The 21,977-nt window shown below is 38.5% G+C and overlaps 1 protein-coding gene across 7 annotated transcripts in view; it reads right to left on the bottom strand.

Moving 5' to 3' along the window:
* Positions 1 to 259: 259 nt before the first annotated feature.
* The window catches only part of CFAP20DC (CFAP20 domain containing), a 287,993-nt gene continuing 266,275 nt past the window's right edge, over positions 260 to 21,977 (bottom strand). For 4 of the 7 annotated variants that reach the window (XM_074404464.1, XM_074404462.1, XM_010330936.2 and 1 more), the window contains 2 exons: positions 13,179 to 13,321; positions 260 to 2,326 (listed from right to left, as the gene is read on the bottom strand). In XM_074404464.1, the coding sequence (XP_074260565.1) occupies positions 2,214 to 2,326; positions 13,179 to 13,321 (256 nt within the window). In that variant the 3' untranslated portion in view covers positions 260 to 2,213. The remainder of the gene's footprint in view (positions 2,327 to 13,178; positions 13,322 to 21,977) is intronic. The other 3 variants (XM_074404460.1, XM_003943106.3, XM_074404463.1) reach the window with 3 other exon arrangements.

A 21,977-nucleotide genomic window follows, 5' to 3' on the forward strand; every position in this document is an offset into this window, starting at 1 on the left:
ACTCTGGGATTTTTGAATTGAAATTGGGAGTTAACATTTCTGAATGGCTGGGTATACGGGCATTGGAGTGGCTGAGTGCTCTGGCAGGTGGATTGAGTAGCTGAGAAATGTATGAAAAGAGAGAAGAGAAGAGACAGAAGAGAGAGAAGACAGGAGAGATGGCAAATTCAATCAGAGACAAGCAGCAGAGCCAATGCTTCTAGACGCCCAGGATAGACATCTGTTGCTTTTGCCTGCCTGACATCCCTCCCCATTTTCTTAACAGTGCCCTCTCCTCCTTCAGCGACTATCTCACTCCTGTTCCATGTGGTCTTGGGAATAACTGATGAGTTAAGCCTGCCACCCTCTTGCTCCTTGAGCAGAGACCTGAGGCAGAAAAAGGCGGCACTGTCAATTTGGTAGCCATCATCATGAGAAACTGTTGGTTGCTGCTATCAGGATCTCTGGAGCTGCTCTGATTCCTGTGCCTCCCAGAGCCTGATTATTCAGCAAGTCTTTGAATTCTGGGATCAAGAGTGTCTGTTGCTTGCAGCTTAAGAATCCCGACAGAGATTACTACAGTCCTCTAGGTCCTAGCCCAGATCTATTCAGAGGACTTACGGCATTCTGTTTTGGGGCATTTGAGGCACTCTTATATCCTAACGTTTTTTTCCCCTTCATCTAGCTCATGTTGTTTTTGATATTTATAACTACAAGTCTTCAGGAATACAAATTTTAATTGACTCCCTTTTTATATAGATGGTCCTGAGACTATTTAAAGCAGAAACAAGGCCTTTCAAGCCTATTCCAGTATTTAAGGTCATAACCAAGAAAACCTAACATTTTAATCATTTTGCATGCTTTAGAAAGCCTAATTTATTCATTTTCATTTTGTAAGTCTGAAGATCTTGGACGGAAATTCATAACGAAGGTATACTTTGTGAACAACAGGATTAAAAGCTTATCAAACACAAATATGGTTCTAAATAATGCATGATATTTGGAACAGGAAAAAAGAGGAATATGGTTCTAAATAATGCATGATACTTGGAACAGGAAAAAATCTACTCCTATAAAAAGAGCTCTTACTTCCTCTATCAAGTGGTATTAAATGAAATTATAGTGCCACCATTAAATCCAACTGTACACCAATAACATTTCATTTCCATGGTACTATTCTTTATTTAAAAATCTTTATTAAATAACAAAATATGCCAGCTAATATAATAAGTACTTCCTTGAGCTCAATATTAATATTCCTGGCACACAATTCAAGGCTGTCTACCTGAATGCAGGAAGCACAAGACTTTTTCCTTGTGATCTAGCAAGCAGAGTTACATGGACATGAACTTAAAAATCAAAGAAAGCCTCTGGGACTTCTCCAGGCCCGTGCCACAGGAGTGGTGAGTGATGTGTGTGTGTGCAATGTGTGTGTATGTGTGTGCAGTGTGTATGTGTGTGTGGTGGTGATGGGGGTATTTCAAAGCGGTGACTTCTTGTTAAATATGGATCTATGGAGCTACATGTGAACCTATTATTAGAATTCAGAGATAATTGGCAAAATATTTTTTTTTAAAGAAAAATACAGCGCTAGGCAGCTTAAGTGATTAGCAATGCTGTGATCTTTGGCAAACTCTAGGTGAACTATAATGAAATGGAAATAGTGGGGCCAGTGCCAATAAAATGTGATCATAAAGTCTGACCAGTTTACAATGTTTCCTTTTCTAAGAGTTGAAGAGAAGGGAAGTATCACATGGGAATATTCTGGAAAACAAAGTGGAGTGAATGAAAAGAAGCAGTTTAAAAGCTATTCTTCTAACCATCATAGTTTATTTTTAATACAGATGTCATAAAATAATAGGTACCCAGGCATCTTTTAAACAAAAATACATTTTCTGTATATCAAGCCATCATTTACAGATTAACACTGCAAAAAATTTGAATAACTCTTAATTTGTTTACATAAAATTATCTGAAACAAACAAAATTATATGTAGAATGAGAACAAATAAGAACCAATTCAAAGTCCTAAAATCTTGCCTCTGTATTAATTTCTTCAGTTTCAAAATCATACTCATCTATAAAAGGAATTATTTACAAAACGAATTCATTTCTCTCAGTTACTGTTGATTTTGTGATCACCCAATACACAAGTTGTAGTGACTCCTTAAGAGACCCTGAACTGCTATCCTGCTCCAGCTGGGAGCGCCTGTTCTCTGCCCTGGAAGGAGGCATTATACCAACTCGTAGTATTTCCCAGTTTGGGGGTCAAAGTAACAGTTCAGACAAGGGTCATACAACAAAGTCAGTACTTCCTCGTCTTCTTCCACACTGAGGTCTTCTTCACCTGTGGGGAAGGGGAACCACAGACATGTTAGCTGTTGGCTTGGCCTGGAATTCCTAAACAAGGGCAGTGAAGCAGGAAGCACCATCTCTCCTGGGAGATTTCCTTTAGGCAGGCAGAAGGTTTAGGCTGTAAGGGAGGAGCACTGTGGAAGTGGTGAGACTCTACACATGTGGTGCTACGTGGAGAAGAAACACCAGTGACCAGAAGAACCAATTTCATGATAAAGGACAAGAAAAACGGAGTGTGAAGAACTGGCAGGAGGGGAAAGAAGAAAGGGAGAGGGCCAAAAGACTTAAGGGTTATGCTCATTAGAATCAGGAAGCTTGCCCGGATCCAAAACTAATTGTCACAGTTCTGAACTTCTTCATGGGCCAGAGCTGTACAAAATGCAAAACAGTGCAAACTAATAAAGTAGAAAACTTGATCCCATTCAATTATCCTAAAAAGGCTACCAAACAAATATGAATAAAAATAATAGAACTATCAGATACAGAGAACAGACAATATACACAGAAAACAAAATGTCAGGTAATTTGTAGTTTTATTAGTGGTGAGGGGAAGTCTGTTAAGTTTTTTGGGGATATGAACATGACTTGATGGTTTCTCTTGTGGCAGCCATTTAGATGGATTGGACAGAGAGACTCCTATTGTCCAAGTCATCATCAAGGCTTGCTGGCTTCCAAAAGATGGCATACAATGAAAAACAAAACAAAACAAAACAAAAAAAACTGTTTTACAAAGCTCTTTCCTGAGTACCTTTTATGTGCCCAGTGTTGTGCCAAGTACTTTCATATTTGCAAGTGAGTGCATTCTGAGTACTTCTGAAAATTCATGTAATGAGTTCAGAGGCTGAGAGGTCAAGACTTTCTCAGCCAGAGATCAGAGGGTAGGCACAGGGAGAAAGAGGTGACTAAGACAACAATCCTCTCTCTTCAGTAGCACAGGCTGTTTTTTTCTTTTCTTTTTCAGCCTTCAGCTTCACAATCAAGCACAGGCTATTAAAGACCAAACCCAAACCAAACCACACCATGAAGCTTTGGGCTATGTGCTAACCAGATTGAGCTCCACAAGAGTTTAGATGGTGGGCATGGTGCAGGGCTCACTCATAATAGAGGTTCCCTAAAAATGGAATGTTTCTTGAAGGTGTGAATAAAAGCCCATGATCTTAAGTGTCACTTTCCAGAGGAAGGGTGGTGCTGGTGGTCCTGGTGTTTCATCTGACCCAGCCAAAATCAGACCAAGCTGGTGCCTGAACATTGTCAGGGCATTGACAAACAGGAGTTAAGTCCAAGGAAGTGGTGCCTAGATAGCGGAGTTGGGATTTGAAACTGTACCACAGCCATTCCTCTGCCCATTCTTCCAACCATCCAAAAACACATTTAAAACGATCCTTCCATGAGCCGGGCACTGAGCTAGATGCTTAGGTCATGATGATACGAAACAGTCCCTATTCTCTACCTGTGTAGAGAAGCAGGTAAAATGTGAAACCAGCTGGTTCTTGTGAGTTGAGTGCAGTGCTAGCAGTCCTTAAGAGTGGAGTTCAACTGATGAATGGTTACATCTGCCTTGCTTGCTAATACCTCAACTGGTAGAGTCCTTGACAGTTTAGAAAGCATTCTCATGCAGCAGTTCATTTGGCCCTCATGACCCTGTGAAACAGGCAGGGATTATCATGCCCATATTATGGATGAGGAAACCAGGCTTCACAAAGTTGAACAGCTCATCTGAGGTTGCTTGGTGAGTGACAGGCAGAGCTGGGCACAAACTCTCAGTTTCCAGACTAAGAGTTCAGTGTTCTTTCTACTGGTCAGAGAAGTACTTTGCACCAGTCTGTTCAGTTGGACCTTGATGTTTTTGCTCAAAGAGTGGTGTAACATGTTTAATTGGGAGCTATTACATTAAAGGAATTTAGACGTGGAAAAGACTAACAAAAAATTTAAAGGTGTCCTACATTTTAATAAATCAGGTTTAAAAACAAAGAAATCTGATTTATCATAGTTCAAAAATATTGTTAAAGATGAGAGAGTCCCTGGGGTAGGGGAAAGGCAAATAATTCCACAAGCCCAAAGGAAATGAGCTTGTTAACTCCAAGAAAGTAAGTTTGATGAGGTAACAGCAGCCCTTCTGGATTCAGGCATATGAAAGGTGGCACATGAGTGAGAAGATAAGATCTGGGGTTCCAGGAGGAAGCAATAGAATCAACAGGTGGACTTAAAGGAGCCATTTCTTTTTCTTTTTCTTTTTTCTTTTGGCCTAGCGCAAGGAAAAATTTTCTAAGCATTTAAAGCTGACCAGCAAATGAAACATGTACTCTGAAAAGTGTGAAGCAGAGAGTGGTGCAACCATCGTACAGATTTTGTAGATGAACCCTGCTTAGGACAGGGGACCAGATCCAATGATCCCTGCAGTGTTTTAGATGAGCTTCTGTGACTCTGGGTGACAGCAGTTTATATCTTGGAAGTATGAAAGGGCTTTGCTAAATACCACATTAATGGTGGTAGATGACCTGAGCAACCTGCACAGCTTAAGAACAGGAACTCAGAGAAGGAAGGCTGCCTTTCCTTTATCTTCTGTTATCTTCGGAGTCCCTGAGTACTCATTAAATGGTCATTCCATTTTGAAAATGACCCCCTTCAGATCACTTTTGCAAATCAAAGGAGAGTATGTACATTCTTTACTTTCAGATAGTCAATCCATTATGCCTTTAAAGCTTGGAGCACTTGAAAGAAATGAAAATTTGTTTATCAATTAGTATCTGCTATGTGATTGAGCTGGGCACAATCTAGTTGTGAATGTGACACAAACACATGAAAAAAAAAAAAACAGCTACTAAAGATTAATGAGGTGTTAACTGGAAGGCTCTACTGCTGACCACTAAGTGAACTCAAGGGCTCTAGAATCCAGTCCACTGGGGGTGAATGGGAGTGCTGCTGTTTACTGCCTGAAAGCTGGCTACAGATCATTTCACCTTATTGGACCTTGGTTTCCTTGTCTACAAAATGGGAGTAACAATGCCTATTTGGTAGGGTTTTGAGAAAGATGAAATTAGACACCGGTAATATGCATAGCACAGCACACATAGTAGTTGTTTAATGAATGATAGTTACTATTGGGGATGATAATCAAATAAATCATGAGCCATTGGTTGTAACTTTCTTAGTAACTCAGTATGGAAGTACTGATACAGCTTAAAGTGTGAGGAAAAGGCCTCATAGAGGCAGGAAGGATGATGTTTAGACAAGGAAGTAGTCAGACAGACTCGAGTCCAAATTCCGTTTCTACCACATTACAGCTGTGGGATATTGGGAAATTCACTGCCCTGAGCCCCAGCGTCCTCATATGTAAAGTATGGATAATAATAGTACCTATCATCATTCCTGTGAGGAGTAAATAACACTCAGCACACACACAGTAAGTACTCAGTACTCAGTAAACATTGTTATCACCATCATCATGGAAAACAGGATATGTGAACCAGACACAAGAAGGGTTATGTGCATTTATACCTTTTTCTCTACCCCAAAATTGAGTCTGTTTGATAGTGTATTTGAAACATAGTGGATTTGAAAGAAATAGAAAGCCCCCCAATTAGTTTTACATAGAACATTATGATAAATTCATCTTTAAATAAAACAACAGTTCTTATACCAAAAATCATGCATGTTTCCAAAAGTAAAGCTATTTTTTTTCCATCGGGTGTAATGTTTAAATCACATATCACTGAGAAATAATGATTATGAGTCAAACTCTCAGGGACCTGTACTTTCCAAAAAAATAAATTTTAAGCTGATGCTATTAAATGAGAAAACACAATATATTTACAACCAGTCGGGCATCTTTCAAGATGAAAACACCATTGTAATGGGCCATGGGTCTTCATCACCTATTTGCAAAGGGATCGCGGTAGATCCAGTTCACTAGTAGAGGTTTTGCTACAAAATGCATACAAACTGGAGCAGTAACTGCGATGTAAAGGCATTCATTCCAATACATATCACTACAGAACGGGACCCTCATGCACTAGAACCATGGGGACTAAGATAGGTTTTGTGGTTTTTTTAGTACCAGAGCTTCGAATGGATGAATTTTAAAACTACCAACAATGACATTCATGCAAAAATTGGGTGAGATTATGTATAATTTTTTGTTGAAGTGCTTTAAACTTACATAAAAGGTTTTGTTTCATTGTAACTTAATTTTCAAAGCCCAACCTACATCATTTTGCCGTTATAGTCCCTACGTAATGAAATTATAATATCATTAAGCAATTACCACTATGATGTCAAGCACTGGGAAATGTTTTGAAAGGTAATTATCGTGCATGGGTACGGGGTAATTTTCAATTATGTTCTTGGATAGAGCTGAGTTTGTTTTTCCTCAAAATGCTAAATTGCTCTATTTAAAGATTGACTACAGAAACTCTAGAAGGACAAATTAACAAATAAAACCATTTTCTGCTACTAGACTAAGAGCATCTGGATAGGGGTCCAAATTACATTTTTACTCCTCTACACATAATAAAGCCATTTCTAGAGAAATCAAATTACCTTTCAGATAATAATCTATTTACAAACTTTCAGCCTCATCCACTTTGAAATTGGCTAACGGCAATAACGGAAGAAAAACCAGTGAAGCCAGACCAAGTACAGCAATATAGGCTGCCCTTCTCTCGGTAGATCAGCTCGGGTAAGTAAGCCCTCCGGTTCACCTCATGAAAGTCAATTAATATAAATGCTTAATTATCTATATTTAATGCACTTTAACTGTAGATAATAGAAAACCTATACACACAAGATAACTCTTCAAGCTTGAAAATAAATGATGCGGCACTAGTTTATCAGATTTAAAATCTCTGAATCAAGACATTGAACTTGATTTTCGATTTTCTGACACTGCCATCTACAATTTTTTAAAAAGTTAATGTGTTTTCTCTCCTATAGATCTTGAGAACTGATTGAATGTATTTTTATGTGCATACTAATACACTATTGTTTAAGCAATTCAACAGTGAGGGATCACCATTGGGAGCAGTCAGCCTTAGGATCAATGAAGATGACATTTTTGGTAAGATTCTGCTGAGTTCTGGGTGCTTGCAAACTCTACCACCAACATTTCTCATAGTAGGGCAAAATTAACTCACACTGAAGTCTCAGAAAGCCCACTGTAAATTGTTGAATATGGGTTCTCAGCAACATATGCCCTCAAATGGGAGAAAGATAAATAACCAACAATTGAATGAAAATGATGAAATGATACTTTCTTCCAATAAGAGGGCTATATTGTTTTTGGAAGGTAAGTAACATGGCATTATTATAGTTCAGGTGTCATTTGGGCAATAGGTACATTATCCCTTTTGTAAAAACTGGTGGCTGTATTTTACTGGGAAAATGCCATTTTAGGGAACATGTTAAAGAATTTGGATGATTAATTAGGAATTACAATTTCATTCCTTCCAGGTAGTCTCTACTTATAAATATGCAGTGATTCAGATGTGCAGTTGTAACTGTGTGGTTTACAACTCTGAACACACTTTGTTACACATGAAGGAAGGCACCTCTCCAAGGTACTGAGCTCTGAAGCCAGCAGAGTCCATAGTCTCTTAGGCGTCTGATTTTAAGCAAGGTATCAAAATTGAGCTATAGGAAAATGCATCCCAATTCCAGCAAGAAAAACTGGGACTAGCCTTTGCGGTTGCATGTGGGGGATAGGTAGGTGGGGTGGTTCTGGAATAGGGGAGAGAGCCTCAGACACCTGCAATGTGTTTCATTCTACAGAGAGTTCATGCCTAGTGGCCCTGAAAAGAAGGCATCTCTTGATACTAGTGAGGCACTGATATCCCCCTTCTCTAATCACTTCCTTCAGAGAAGACTCCCCCAGGACCCTGATAGTGACGTAAGAGAAAATATCACCCTACTCACAGGGGAAGGGGCGGGGGCTCTGCATTCAAGAATATTAGAAATACGATGAATCATTTTTATAATTTTATAATCTGAGAGTTGAGGTGGGAGTGCTAGGTCTAAGAAAAGTACCAAGGTAAATACTATTTTATCCAGAAAGCTTCGAGAACAGACAGCTTCCTAAATTAAAAATACTACAGTGGACATTTCAGTCATGTGGTTCTTATCCTAAATAGGGATTCTGTGGTCATATTCCAGTGTGGGATTTAAGGGTGTGGACTCTGGTCAGACAGGTCTGAGTCAGTGTCCTGATCCACACTCAGGGTCTGTGACCCAGGCTAGCCCATTACTTCATCTGTAAAGTGGGAACATAACATAACCCCACACTAGGCAGTGTTGGGAGGTGGTCTGAAGTAACGCACAGAAAAAATCCATACAGTGTCGGGTACACAATGATGCTTTATTAATGCTGGCTTATTGTTTTCATATAACCAATATTGCTCTTTTGGGGAAAGTCTCCTTTGCATCTGAAATAAATCTTCAAGGTACAAAAAAGATCAAAAGAATAGATCAAACCATTCTCCTAATTCCTAGGCACTGGGGGTACCGTAGTTGTTCAGCAACTTTTAGACTCAGGGTATTAAGTAAGTGTCAAAGAACTATGTGGCAGTTAATAGTAGAATAGTGAAAGAATTTCTCTGTTGGAGAAGAGTAGTCAGCCAGATACCTTTCTCTCTGGTTAGCTGTGAGAAGCCATAAAATTTCTGTAAACTCTTTATTAGCAATTTGGATATTACATCTGTAAAATAAGCATCTGTTACCTATTTATATCTCATGGGAGATTAATCAGTGCCCATATGGGAATATTCTGTGTGGCTTTGCCTTGAAAAAGGTATAAGAATATCATTTTTATAAGACTTAGGCAACTCCCAAACTCCTTCTGAATGCCTTTCTTACTCAAAATCTATGTAAACTATAAGAGAGGGCTACAGGCCTGAAGAGAGTGTCATTATTATTCCATTTTGGAGCTGGTAAGCATGAATAATTTAAAAGTCATAACTGTAAAGGAACAAATGTCAAAAACAAATTGACAACTATTCTTTGAGCAAAGTATGGTTCATTTTCAAAAGGTCAGTTTAGTAGTTTTCTCAAATAAGTTCTGAAATCTTAACTTCCCATTTTCACATTTCACACAAGCTCCAGGAAAACACATTTTAGTAAGTGTTAAGGGCACCATGCCCATGGTAATTGATATTCAGCAAGTGCGTTATTGCCCAGGAGGAGTTGTGAAGAGCTGACCATTTCCCATCCAGTTGGATGTCAGAGATCCGAACGCAATGCTCTTCCTGCTGGCTGGCTGTGCTGGAAACCAGGCTGTTCACTTGAAGGTGGCATTCATGTACTTGAGACATCCTGGCTGAGCAGAAACTAGCTGTGACACAAACTCCTACTGAAGAAAACAGGGCCAGGAACCTCTGACTCAAGGGCCAGATAGAACTCCTGCATTTACTTTTGCATGGCTTGGTTTTCTAGAATAATACATCAGTCAGACTATCTTTCCCTGCTGTTAAAAGCAGTTTTACTTCCAGTTGCACAAATGCATCTTGGCGTCTCCATCTCTGACAGAGGTATAATGGCTTGGCACACCACAGATCTGCTCTATGTCCCAGAGTGACCATGTGGAAGATGGGATAATAATAGTATCCACATCTCATAGGCTATTGTGAGAATTCAAGTGCAGATGTAGGCCAAGAACACAGGAAGATGAAATAAACACTAGCTATTATTATTTACATCATAGAAGTCCAAAGGTGGGCGATACTGTTCCCTGTGAATCAGTCCTCAGGCACCACATTCACACCCCAGTGAAATGGTTCTGTAGAAAGGGCACTGATGTGGGGGAAGCCTGGGCCCTAATCCCAGCTAGGGCTCTGATTGGGCATTTGATCTTGGGCAAGTCATTTACCTCTTTAGGCAAATTGAGGGGTTGGACCACGTTAGTGTTTTTAACTGGTTAATCAGAGCCCCAGGGCAGAACTTTGATCGCTTCCATACATGAGGATTCCATATGAGATTTCACTTGAAAGAAAAGTTGTTACTGCTTATAAATAAAGTTTAAGAGCCACAGCATAAGGTGATCTATAACTTTTTTATTGCCAAATGTATGAGTCAAAGTTCAATACTCTCATGGTTAAATTTTAGAGATATACCAAAAATACCAACAAAATTGGAATGAGGGGAAAACGGAAAGTCAGATTTCAATAAATTGCTCTATGTTTTTCCCCGAAGCTTGTAATAAAAAAAGGACAAGTTAAAGAATATTTCCCTTCCTCCTTTCCTCCCTTTATTCCTTCTTGTCTCCTTTCTAATGAGAATACAGAGAATCTAATATATGCCAGAACTTGCACAGGATACCAAGGATCCAGGAGTGAGGAAACAGACAGTCTCCTAAAAACTCAGCCTACTCAGGAGGAAAGGCAATAAACAAGTAGACAGATAAAGATTTACGAACTGTGACAAGGCATGCAGAATATGTTAGAAGGTGAAGTGAGAGAACACAGTCAGTGGCAGACTGGGCTACTTAGGTAAGACTGTCTGGGAAGGCCTTTAAGATAAGCTACAAGCAAATACCCAGGCCCGGCAGTTCCATATCCAATGATCCTGCCCTTCATTCAGCTGTTCACTCGCTTGGTCTTGCCCTGGATCTGGTCAACTGTGGCTACTGGTCATTTCTAACAAGGATGGGTGGGAGGTGGGGTGGGGGGCAGGCCCAGGGCTGACAGGTGACCAGACATATCTCTTTCTTTTGTAAAGAACTTAGCCACTGAGCCCTTAAGATATTTTAATTTCTTTTCCTGTAACTCAGAAACTCTTAATGGAAAAGTAATATTTCAATTCTTGGTTTTAGACACTATTTTTTGAGTAGGTAATCTATTTACCTAGTTCAAAACTCACAAAGGATAAAAATACAGTGGCTGGGCTCTGGAGCCAGGCTGCTTGGGTTCAAATCCTAGCTTTGTGACTTAGTAGTTGCGGGACCTTGAGCAAGTCATTAGAGAACATTGTGCCTCAGTTTCCTTAGCTGTAACACACACACACACACACACACACACACACACACACACACACAGAGTTTCCTCCTGGTAGTGGGGTGAGGGTTAAATGTAATGACTCAGTGTCTGGTATAAAGTAAGTGCTAAATGAATGGTGGCATGCAACAAGAACCCAGGAAAGGTTCTAGACTGCTCACAACCATGCTTCCCTTCCCCTTCTGATGATATAAACTGGAAACTTGAGCCCATAATTTTTCTTTGACACTTTAGCAGAACAGATGGAAATTCTATCTCAGCATACTGGTAAGTACGGATTGTCTTACACTGCCTAAAACTATGCAATTAACATGCCATTAACCAAGCAGGAAATACTGTTTTTTGATGGTGTTAATTAACTACAAACCATCCAAGCATATCAGAACAGGGGAAGATGAGTAAATAGAAAATGCTAGTTTTTGGTGGAACTTATCAACTACACACCATCCAAGCATATGAGAAAAGGGCAGGGGACAGCTGATAAAAATCTAGGGTGACAGGCAGAAGGGATGTTTGATCTGGTTAACACTGGCCCGCACATTTCTACAACGCTCTGAATTTGCCCTCAATGTAAGTTCTGTTTACTTTCAACATAATTGAGCTCCTGCTGTCAGAACTGAGCTTGGCAATGGCGACTTTAGGACATCCTTCCAGCTGCTTCTTGCTAATATATATCTTGGGTGTCTTTGTTCAAGGACCAGGCTCTCAGTTCTTGTGGCTTATTTAGGACACCTAACATAACACATTATTTGTTCCCTCACAGCAAGGTCTCCTCCTGACAGCCAAGATTCTATTTTTCTGTCATAAGTAATTATAAATGCACACCTCTAAAAAGATTCCCAATTTGAGGGGCATAATCTATTTTAGATAGTAAATCACAGAGACATCTCCATCCCTTGGGCAGCCAAGACGTACAACTCAGATGTATGAGCTCTCACTCTGAATTCTCCATACCTGAAGAAAAATGTGATGCTCTACTTTTTTCCCTGGGGCAGTTAGGGAAAAAAAAACTGGCCTTTTTGTTGGAGCAATTTATATTGGTTTCACTTCCACTTTTTTAAAGCTTCAGATACAGCATTTCCATTTTCAAAATTCAACCCAGAAAACTGTCTCAGAGAGTCCCACCCTGAGGTTATCTGTCACTCTAATTATGCACTTGAGATGACCCCATGCCTCTGCCATCTCAGCTCCTCAGTTTTCACCAGAGATTCTCCTATGTTCCTCCACCACGTACACCTGACAGTCAAGTTTCCTGCTTACAACCAGAAACAAATGGTTCATCTTTATGGCTCACGCCAACAAAATGAACACCTGGCAAATTTTCATTCCTGGTTCTTTCTGATTTTTATCTTACTAATACCTACTGTAGCTACGTGACAGCTTCTGCTTTAATGGAAAGGTTGTATCTCTTCATTCATGGAAACAGGTATCTGAGTAATGTTAAAATATTGCGTCTGCAGTATAATAATGCCAACAGCTGGTATTTGGTAGGCACTATTCTAAGTGCTTCATATACAGCACCTCATTGAATCTTCAATGGGGGGGGCACTAACTATTATTTGTATTATTTTATAGATGTAGTAATCAAAATTCATAAAGGTCACACAGTGGGAATTGGTAGTGGTGAAATTCAGATGAAGGTCAATTTGACATCCAAACCATATTCTTATACCTTAAACTATATTTTGTCCTGGAATTAACCTTTAGAAGAACAAGGGTAATTTCTCTCATCTTCTCTTTAGCTGTAAAGAACCTATTATTCTAAAAAATGAGGCTCAGGTTACCTCATTTAGGGTATGTAAGACTAAGTGATCAACATTGAATAAAAACAGTGGCATTTCAAAGTGATGGATTCTCTCTACTTACAGTAAATTATTTTTATTTTCTTACGCATAGCATTTTTCATATTCCCACCTTGAGCACTCAAACTTTCAGAGGAATCTGGACGCTGCTCAGCCGGCTGTTGACTGGGAGGAACAATTGGTGGGCTCAACAAATTTAACCAGTCCCTAAAAAGAAAACAAAGTGAATGAACATGTCTGGAATTTCATATATCGACTTTATGTTTCACACAGATTTTCAATTTCCTGGGACTTCCACAAAGAAACATTTTTTTTCCTCATTCATATCTCAGAAAGACAGATGTCCAGATAGCAATATCCAGTTTTGTAAATTGGTTAATATGAAGTCAATCACTTAACTGGCCAGTTTGAGAAATACTTCAACTAAATAAATATTCCTCTCAAAAGTTCATTATTGTTGCTATTAAATTATAGCAGAGTTCTTTTCACATAAGAAAATATTTCAATAACTCAGAGGAAATGCAGCTGAGACGAAGCTCCTTATGAGCTTTGGGTAAGAAAGCCTGACAAAGTCACATGCCACATGTCATGGATGATCACATTCCACAAGGTGACTTGGAACTGAAGTCAGTCTTGGAGTTACCATGGGCCCCCACAGTGGTAGGAGTCCCTCAGCCTTAACTTGAGGCTTTTGAGCAGTGGAGGCAAAAGAAGGTGGGGTGTGAGGGCATTTCTCCATCTCTTTACTTTCCTTCCTACGGCACACTTTCCCACTCTCCTGCTCCCTCTAGTAGATGCCTGGGGGTTATAATTCAAGCTGGCAACATCCAGAAGGCTTGAGTCACTGCATATTCTACTTCAAGCCCTTCTCATCTCTAAACTTACTGCTGAGATTCTTCAGCGGTAGGGAGCAGGCAGGAGAATGTAAAAGATTTTCCAATGTGAATTCTATTTCTTGCACTGCTATAAGTGCCTTTTATCATTTACCTTATTCTTCTCAATAGAAGCATGTCTTTGTAATTACATAATTTCCTTCTAAATTTCTGTATTTCCTATGGTCTTAATCTACAATGGGAGACAGTCATAACCAACAGCTAAGAGCACTGGCTATGCAGGCCAATCCCAGCTCCATGCTTCCTATAGTAAGAACTTTGCCAAGTCACTTAGCATGGCTATGCTTCATCTGTGAAAAGGAGATGATAATTGTGCTTCAGAGTTGAGTGTTAGGATTAAATAGAAAAAAATGGAAGACAAATACTTGGTATGAATATGGGTACAGAGTTAGCACTCAATACATTTCAGCTTTGACCTCTGCCATCTTCATTATCAATGAAGATCATGGTGTGGCCTTACCTACAATGACAAATAAACCAGGGTAGAAATGGACTTTGTTGGAATTAAACCAGTAAAAGATGGTAGAATGGTTACCAGTCTATACAGCAGAGATTTTCCTTACAAACCATTCACTCTTCCAGCATAAAAAGCATAGTAATGTCAAAATCACTTATTTCCTACTTATAATATTGTATGATACTTTCAGTCACAGCTCACCATAGCTATCACTAGATTATGGCTGGTAAAATAAATAAGGTGAGCACGCTGTGTAATTGAGTTTCATAATAACACATTAAGGACACATCAGAAAGGATATGTCAGACTTCCAAGCTAAGGGCGTTTTCTGATAAGTACTGTTTATTTAGTCTACTTAATTATAGCAGACCAAAAAAATTCCTGCATTATAGAAAATTACAAGGTCGTATATAAATTACCAGCCCTGTGACCTCATTACTCATTAAGGGTGACGAAGTGCAAGGATGAACAGGAGAAAATAATGTTATCACACGATGACACCCCCAGCTAATAATCAGAAATTCTATATAACCACAGTAGGAGCTACCCTGGGGGGAAAAGCGTAGGTGAGAGTTGTGTGAATGTTATGAAATAAGACATTCACTTCTTCGGCCAATAATTTAATCAGTGTTTTTCCTTTTCAGTAGTAGCTATGAAAAGTACAGGGTTCTTCTTTTTGTGATTAACAGAAAACTTGCAAGAAGAATACAAAGAACTACTGTATATCATTCACCCAGTTTCCCCATTGTTAACATTTTATCATATTTGCTCTCTGTCTCTTAATCTATGTATCCACTGACCTACCTATACATCTATCTAAACCGGGGCCAGTAAACTCTGGCCCACTGCCTGTTTGTGTATAGCTTGCAAACTAAGAATGGTTTTTACATTTTTAAATGGTTAAAAAATTAAAATAATGTTTCATGAAAGATGAAAATTATATAAAGTTCAAAATTCAGTGCCCATAAATAAAAATTTATGGGAATACAGCCATACTCGTTTGTTTACGTATTGTCTGTGGCTGCTTATGTGCTGCCACGGCAGAGTTAAGTAATTTATTTTCTGCTCCTTTACTGAAAACATCTGATGATCCGTGATCTATAACTGCACTCACATTGGTTCCTCTAATACTAATCCAATACCACAGGTTCATTCTCATCTTTCTTCTTTCTGTATTTGTAACCCTCTTCTAACAGTGAGGAAGCTGGCCTCCATTATCCGCAAGATATTTACTCCCTGAATTATGGAAGATACTGAAAGTAGTGTCAGAATTGCCAAGGAAAACAAACAAGAAACACCCTAAACCTACTCTCTAGAGTTCTTGATTTGCTTACAGCTATTTTTCTTCTTTGGTCAAAATACCATATTCAAAACTGACTTGAGTTCTTTTTTTCCCCATCTTTAATGTATGTTAGTCATTCGAAATACAATGAGGGTCATCTGCTTCCTTTTGTGTTACATTTTAGGCTTTTTTCTCCATTCTCGTTGATTTTTATTACTGTTGTTGCGGTTGTTGATTACATACAACATTAACAACCAAAAGTCAAAACTACAGAAGGGCACTTTTGGGGTAAGAGTCACATCCTCCTCTCTCTTCCAATTTGTTCCCATCACCTCATCACTTCTCTATTCCTACCCACCCATCTAGAGGTAATAAATTTCATTAGTTCTGGTATTGTCTTGCTGTGTTTCATTTTACAAAAACTGAATAGTTACATGTCTGTTTTTTATTCCCTTTCTTACTTATGCAAAAGGTAGCATCTTATAATACTCTTTTGTACTTTTATCTTCTCAGCTTACAATATATCCTAGAAATCATTCCAAACCTGTTCAGGGAGAGCTTCCTTGTTCTTTTTTTAGAATGGCATAATAGTCCACCATATGGATGAACAATCATTTATTTCACCTTCTATGTTTGAGCATGTTTTCAATGTTTTGCAATGATTGCAATTAACACTTCAATGAATAAGCTTGGGCATGTTTATTTTTGTATACTTAGAGGTACATTGTGAAAAGGTAAATTTCTAAAAGTGGGATTCCTGGAACAAAAGGTAAATGCATATTTGACTTTGTTAGATATTGGCAAATTCCCTTCACAAGGATTGTACCTGTTTTCATTCTCACCAGCAATGTATGAGAATGCTGATTTCCCGAGAGCAACTTTAGTGGAATATGTTGTCAAATATTTTAATGCTTTCTGATCTGAGAAGTGAGAACTGATACTTTAAAGTAGGCTTGATTTGAATTTGTTCTCATTATGTGTGGAGTTGACTGTATTTTCATATATTTAAGGGCATTTATGTAAATACATGTTGACATATATGTATGCATGTGCCATATATATGCTTGTTCACATCTTTTGACCTTTCTTCTATCAGATTTTTAATCTTTCCCTCACTTTATAATTTGTCCTTGTTTATGGTGTTTTTTCTTTGTGCCATGCAAAAGATTTTATTTTTATGTAGTCAAAGGTATGAGCAATCTGAAAAAATTGCCTTTGTAGTTTGGGTCATAGTTATAAAGCCTTTCCCTACAACTAAGTTCTGTAGAAATTCACCCGTTTTCTTCCAGTTACATGTTCTTCCAGTACATAGCTTCATTTTTTACGGTTAGATTTCTTGTCCATTTTGAGTTTACTCTGGTATATGGTGTGAGTTTATTCTGGTATCAGGTATATCTAGTTTTATCTTTTAAAAAGAATTACAGAGTTCTTTTGACAAGTGATGATATTTTAACACATAATTAGAAGATTTTATATAATTAAGAAATTTTTAATCAAAGCATCTAACTCATTTGTTTAGCTTTTTACTAAGTAAGCATTTACAAAGTAAAAGGTAAAAAGAATTGTTTTCATTTTAACTAAAATATAAACAACTTTGGGCCAAACAAAATCAACCAGGATTTTTCTTGCAGGACTTTTCAGAGCTTTTAAAACACTGTGAGTATCCCAAGAGGAGGCTAGAGTATGCAGCATTGCTCAAATTTATGTATCTAGAACTATTCAGTAACTATTCAGTACCATGTAACTATTCAGTTTTTGTTTACATCTTTTGGGACCACAGAACACACCTTGAGAAATGATGCTCCAAGTTATACCATTTCCCCACTCTGGTAGTATTTTGTCTGTTTGTTTTGTTTTTCATTTTACTTAATATATGTTTAATAATTTTATTTTTTCAAGAGCATTCTTTTTTTGGTGACTTGATAGTAGCAGAAATGTGCAGTCTAGCATCTGCATCTTACATGTTTACATTTTTATATGTGATATTTAATGCTAACCCATTGTCTTGATCCTTGTTCAACTCCTTTAAACCTCCATACTTTCCCTTACGTAAGCAGCAAACATTCAAGGAATAGGGAGTTCTAGCTGAGGCTTCTTCACCACACACCAGTCTTAGCTTTAGTTCTGAACCACTTCCCTGGCCTGCTTCTTACCCAGCTACCTGTGCTCCAGAATCTATTCTTGCTTGTTGTTCCACCATTTCCATAGTTGCCCCTTGGACTTGATACTCTGGTTGGTTTCTTCAGCTCTGACTATAATCCTTTTATGCCAAGGACTGACACTATCTCCCTGTAATGAAAAGCCTCCATTTCCTTTGGTAGATTAACATCCTTTCAGTTGCTCTCTGAGCACATGCAGGAAGGAGCCTCCTCTTCCTCCTTCCTTTTGAGGACTCAGGTATGTCTCCCACTCTTACCCTCCTCTTGAAACTGGAGGAAGAGGGCTCCCAGACACACCTGCACACGTTGAGTACTGCTGCTAGAAGAGGTGCTTTATTCAAGAGTCAAGACCATGGATTTGTATTAAATACACAGATAAAAATATTGAACAGATGAAGAATAAATAAAATCTTGTGAATTTTTATAATGACCAGATTGATTTAATACTAAAATCTTGGCCCTAAATGAATGCCACATTGTTTTCGCTCAACCTGCATGCTAGACAGTAGACATTACCTGAATACAGCTGAATCAGATACCTTTAGAACTAAGGACAAAGTCCTCAGTTAAGACAGACTATGGCTTTAGTTCCTTTGTCTAAAAATGAGGTTGTGTTTACAAGAAAATTGTACAGACATTGATTTTATTAATGTGATTCCTATAAATGTACGTATATGTACACATATATATGTCTACATATATATAGACAGCATTATATGAGAGCAAGTTAGCTTAATCATCTCTTTATATATACAGTAAGCATTTACTGAACTGCTATGTGCCAGGCCTCAGGAATTTCAGGATAAATTATTATTGGTTCCTTCCCTCAAAGAGTCATAGTCTGATGGAGGACACACTCTAGCCAGAAAGAAAAAAAAAAAAAAGAACATGAGCTGTACCCATCCATTTGTTCCTGTGAAGGAATTTGCTTGCAATAGAGCTATCTACAATCTTGCATACATTTAAATAATTATTTGGGGTAGTCATTATTTCAGAAATCTAAAACATGGCAATAATTATTATATATCTTTCATTTACAGCACTGAGCTACCTGCCATCATAAAGCTCTGGGTCAAAGAAGCCAGCTCAATAAAACATTTTCACTGGGGATCTTATATTAGGAATTTAATAATTTGCAGCAATGTCTATCCATACTTAATGATATTTATCATTTGCTATCAGTGTACATTTCTTATTCTCTGAAAGAGATTTAGATTTTAAAAATCTTTTTTGGCCTGAGAACAGACTGGGGATAGGACCAGGAGATACATTAAAAAGAATTCATAGATTCTTTTTAAAAGCTGTTGAAAACTGTTTCCCAAAAATATATACATAAATACAAAATTTTACTTCTAATTTCAGGAGGTCAGAGATAGTTTAAAGGCCATATATGAACCTCTGGGCTCCAAATAAAGAACTTCTGCATCATGGGATATCATGGAAATGGTATTTCAAGAAGTGAAAAACATGCTTGGCAAAGTTTTTCTGTAAAGGGCCATACAAAAACACAAAATGTGTTAGTTCTATGAGCCATAAGGTCTCTGTCACAACTATTTAACTCTATGGTTGTGCTGTAAAAGCAGGCATAAATAATAGGTTTATGAATGGACATGGCTGGATTCCAATAAAGCCTTATTTACAAAAGCAGGCAGTGGGCAGGATTTGGGTCTACAGGCTGTAGTTCAATGACCTATGCCTTAGTGAAAGGAACTGTAAAGTAGAAATGCTTGAGGTTCTTATGAAAATTCCTGCTGACTTTTCCTCCTAAATAGCTTTGAATCCACCTTTCTCACGATCTCCCCTTCTACCACCAAGGTCTAAGCAACTTACCTTGGCTTGTGTTATCTGTGGCAAACACTGTTACTTGATCCCTTCATATTCACTCATCCTGGCTTCATTTTTCCTCTTTTCTTCAAAATATAGCCAACATGACCTGACAGTATGATCATCTTGTTTCAAACTCTCCAGTGTCATTGGGAAGCCATCATCCTCAGGAGAAAGACCAGAACCCTTATCTTAGCCTTTGAGGCTTTGCATAGACTAGTCTCTACATATTTTTCCAACCTTATGTGGTGCAATGTTCCCTCTCACTCCGTGTGCTCTGGCCACCCTGGTCTTCTCTCAGTTCCTTGGGTGTGCTCACTACCATCACTGGGCCTTTGCCCAGGCTATGCCCCCTTGTCTAGACCATGCTTTCCTCCCCTCTTTCTACTGTCCCTTGGCCTGGTAAATTCATACCCAACTCTTGTATTTTGGCTCAAGCATCACACTCCTGGGAAATCTTCTGACATCCCCTCTTCAATCTAGTTGAGTTCCTTTCACTGGATTGAAAAACTAGTGAATCTTAGAGCAACTGTGATCTTCTCTTGGAGCAACTGTGATCTTGTTAAGAGCTCTCATCTCAGCTCATAATTACCTCATTTGTTTGATCATTTGATGAATGTCATCCCCCTCATTAGACTCTAGCTCCCAGCACAGGTCCTGGCAAAGAGTAGCTGCTCCCCCAATATTTACCAAAGTATGACTACTGAAAGAGTCTCTTTCTTAGCCAAGAATACTGAGTAGTACTTGGTATTGAAAGTTTCCAAAACAATAAATAACGCTGCTGTTGTAACCCACTCTGCATTCTTCTTCCATCTTGCTCTTTCTCTGCTTGCTAAAAGCATGCTATTTTTTCCTTACCATGTGCTCAATATACACACACAGTTCAGGGACACACACCTGCTTCTTCACAGCCAAAAAAGAAAAATTTAATTTTCTACCTCAGGAAGCAGAATGTTGATTCAGAAACATATTTACTAGCTTAAAAAACTAAGAAAATGTGTTCCTTTTTTTTAAAAAACTAAAACATACAGAAAGTGCTTTCAATAGCATTTCTTCATAGAATTCGTCTCCCACTTAAAGAATGGATCTTAAAATCTAAGTTGGAAACTCTTTTGCATATCTCTTTTTTTTTCTTATTTTTAAAACTTTTTGTAGAGACAAGGCTTTGCTATGTTTCCCAGCCTGGACTCTAACTCCTAGCTTCAAGTGATTCTCCCATCTCGGCCTCCCAAAGTGTTGGGATTATAGGTGCTGGCCACCACTCCCTCTTTCATATATCTCTTGAGATGGACTTGAATAAGTATTAAGATGCCGTTGTTTGATTTCGGTTTGTTTTCCTCAGAGATCTCTAACCAGATTCTCAGTGTTGAAGAATAACCCCGATCTATGTTCTGAAACCCTTCTACAACATTCCCACCAACTAGGTATCTAATCTGTGCTTAATTACTGTCAGAAACTGTGTACCTACTATTTCATCTTCAATAGTTCTGGCTATTCAATAGCTTTTCCTCATGTTGAGGTAAAATCTGTTTTCATTATACTTGTACCAATTTCTCCTACCATTATCCCTTATGGCTAAGGAACAATTCTAATCTTGTTTCAAGACACAGTAGGAGAGAGCTAAGGGACTGTTCAAGACTCCTTCCTCTCCCTTCTTCTTGGAATAGCCCCCTCTAACCACATGGCATTTTGATGTAGACGGGTCCAGAGTTGGACACCCAAGCTAATATCGGCCAATCGCTGCTTCCCTGAACTTCTCAAACTGGATCTGAAAAAGAGAGTCTCACAATGAAGATGGGAGCTGAAAAAGAAAAATTCAGATGCCACTGGTGATCCCATTTCCTGTCACATGGAGGAAGCCAGTCTGAAGAGAGAATGAGGAAGTTTAAAGTCTGGATTCTAGGGGAATGAAATAGAATGGGCACCACTGAGCTAACTGGAAAATGGGGAGAGGAAACCAGTTTGGGATGATGGAAGTAATTGGTTTAGCACAAGAGGGAATCTGAGGTCTTGAAAGTTTCTCCATGTGGCAAAGTGCTGGAAACATTTAAGGATCCATTATTAAGTCTTAGACTTAGCTCTTGCATATGTGTCTCCAAATCCATTGCTATTATCCTAGACTATGTTTCTATCACCTGTCCTATGTTATTCTTCTAGCCAATCTGGACTCCATATAATCCGAACCAGAATAAGATTTTCAAAATTTGTTTTTATGTTAAAATCCCAAATCACCACATTGGCAGAAAGC

This window comes from Saimiri boliviensis, chromosome 8, assembly GCF_048565385.1.
Source record: "Saimiri boliviensis isolate mSaiBol1 chromosome 8, mSaiBol1.pri, whole genome shotgun sequence".
NCBI lineage: Eukaryota > Metazoa > Chordata > Mammalia > Primates > Cebidae > Saimiri > Saimiri boliviensis.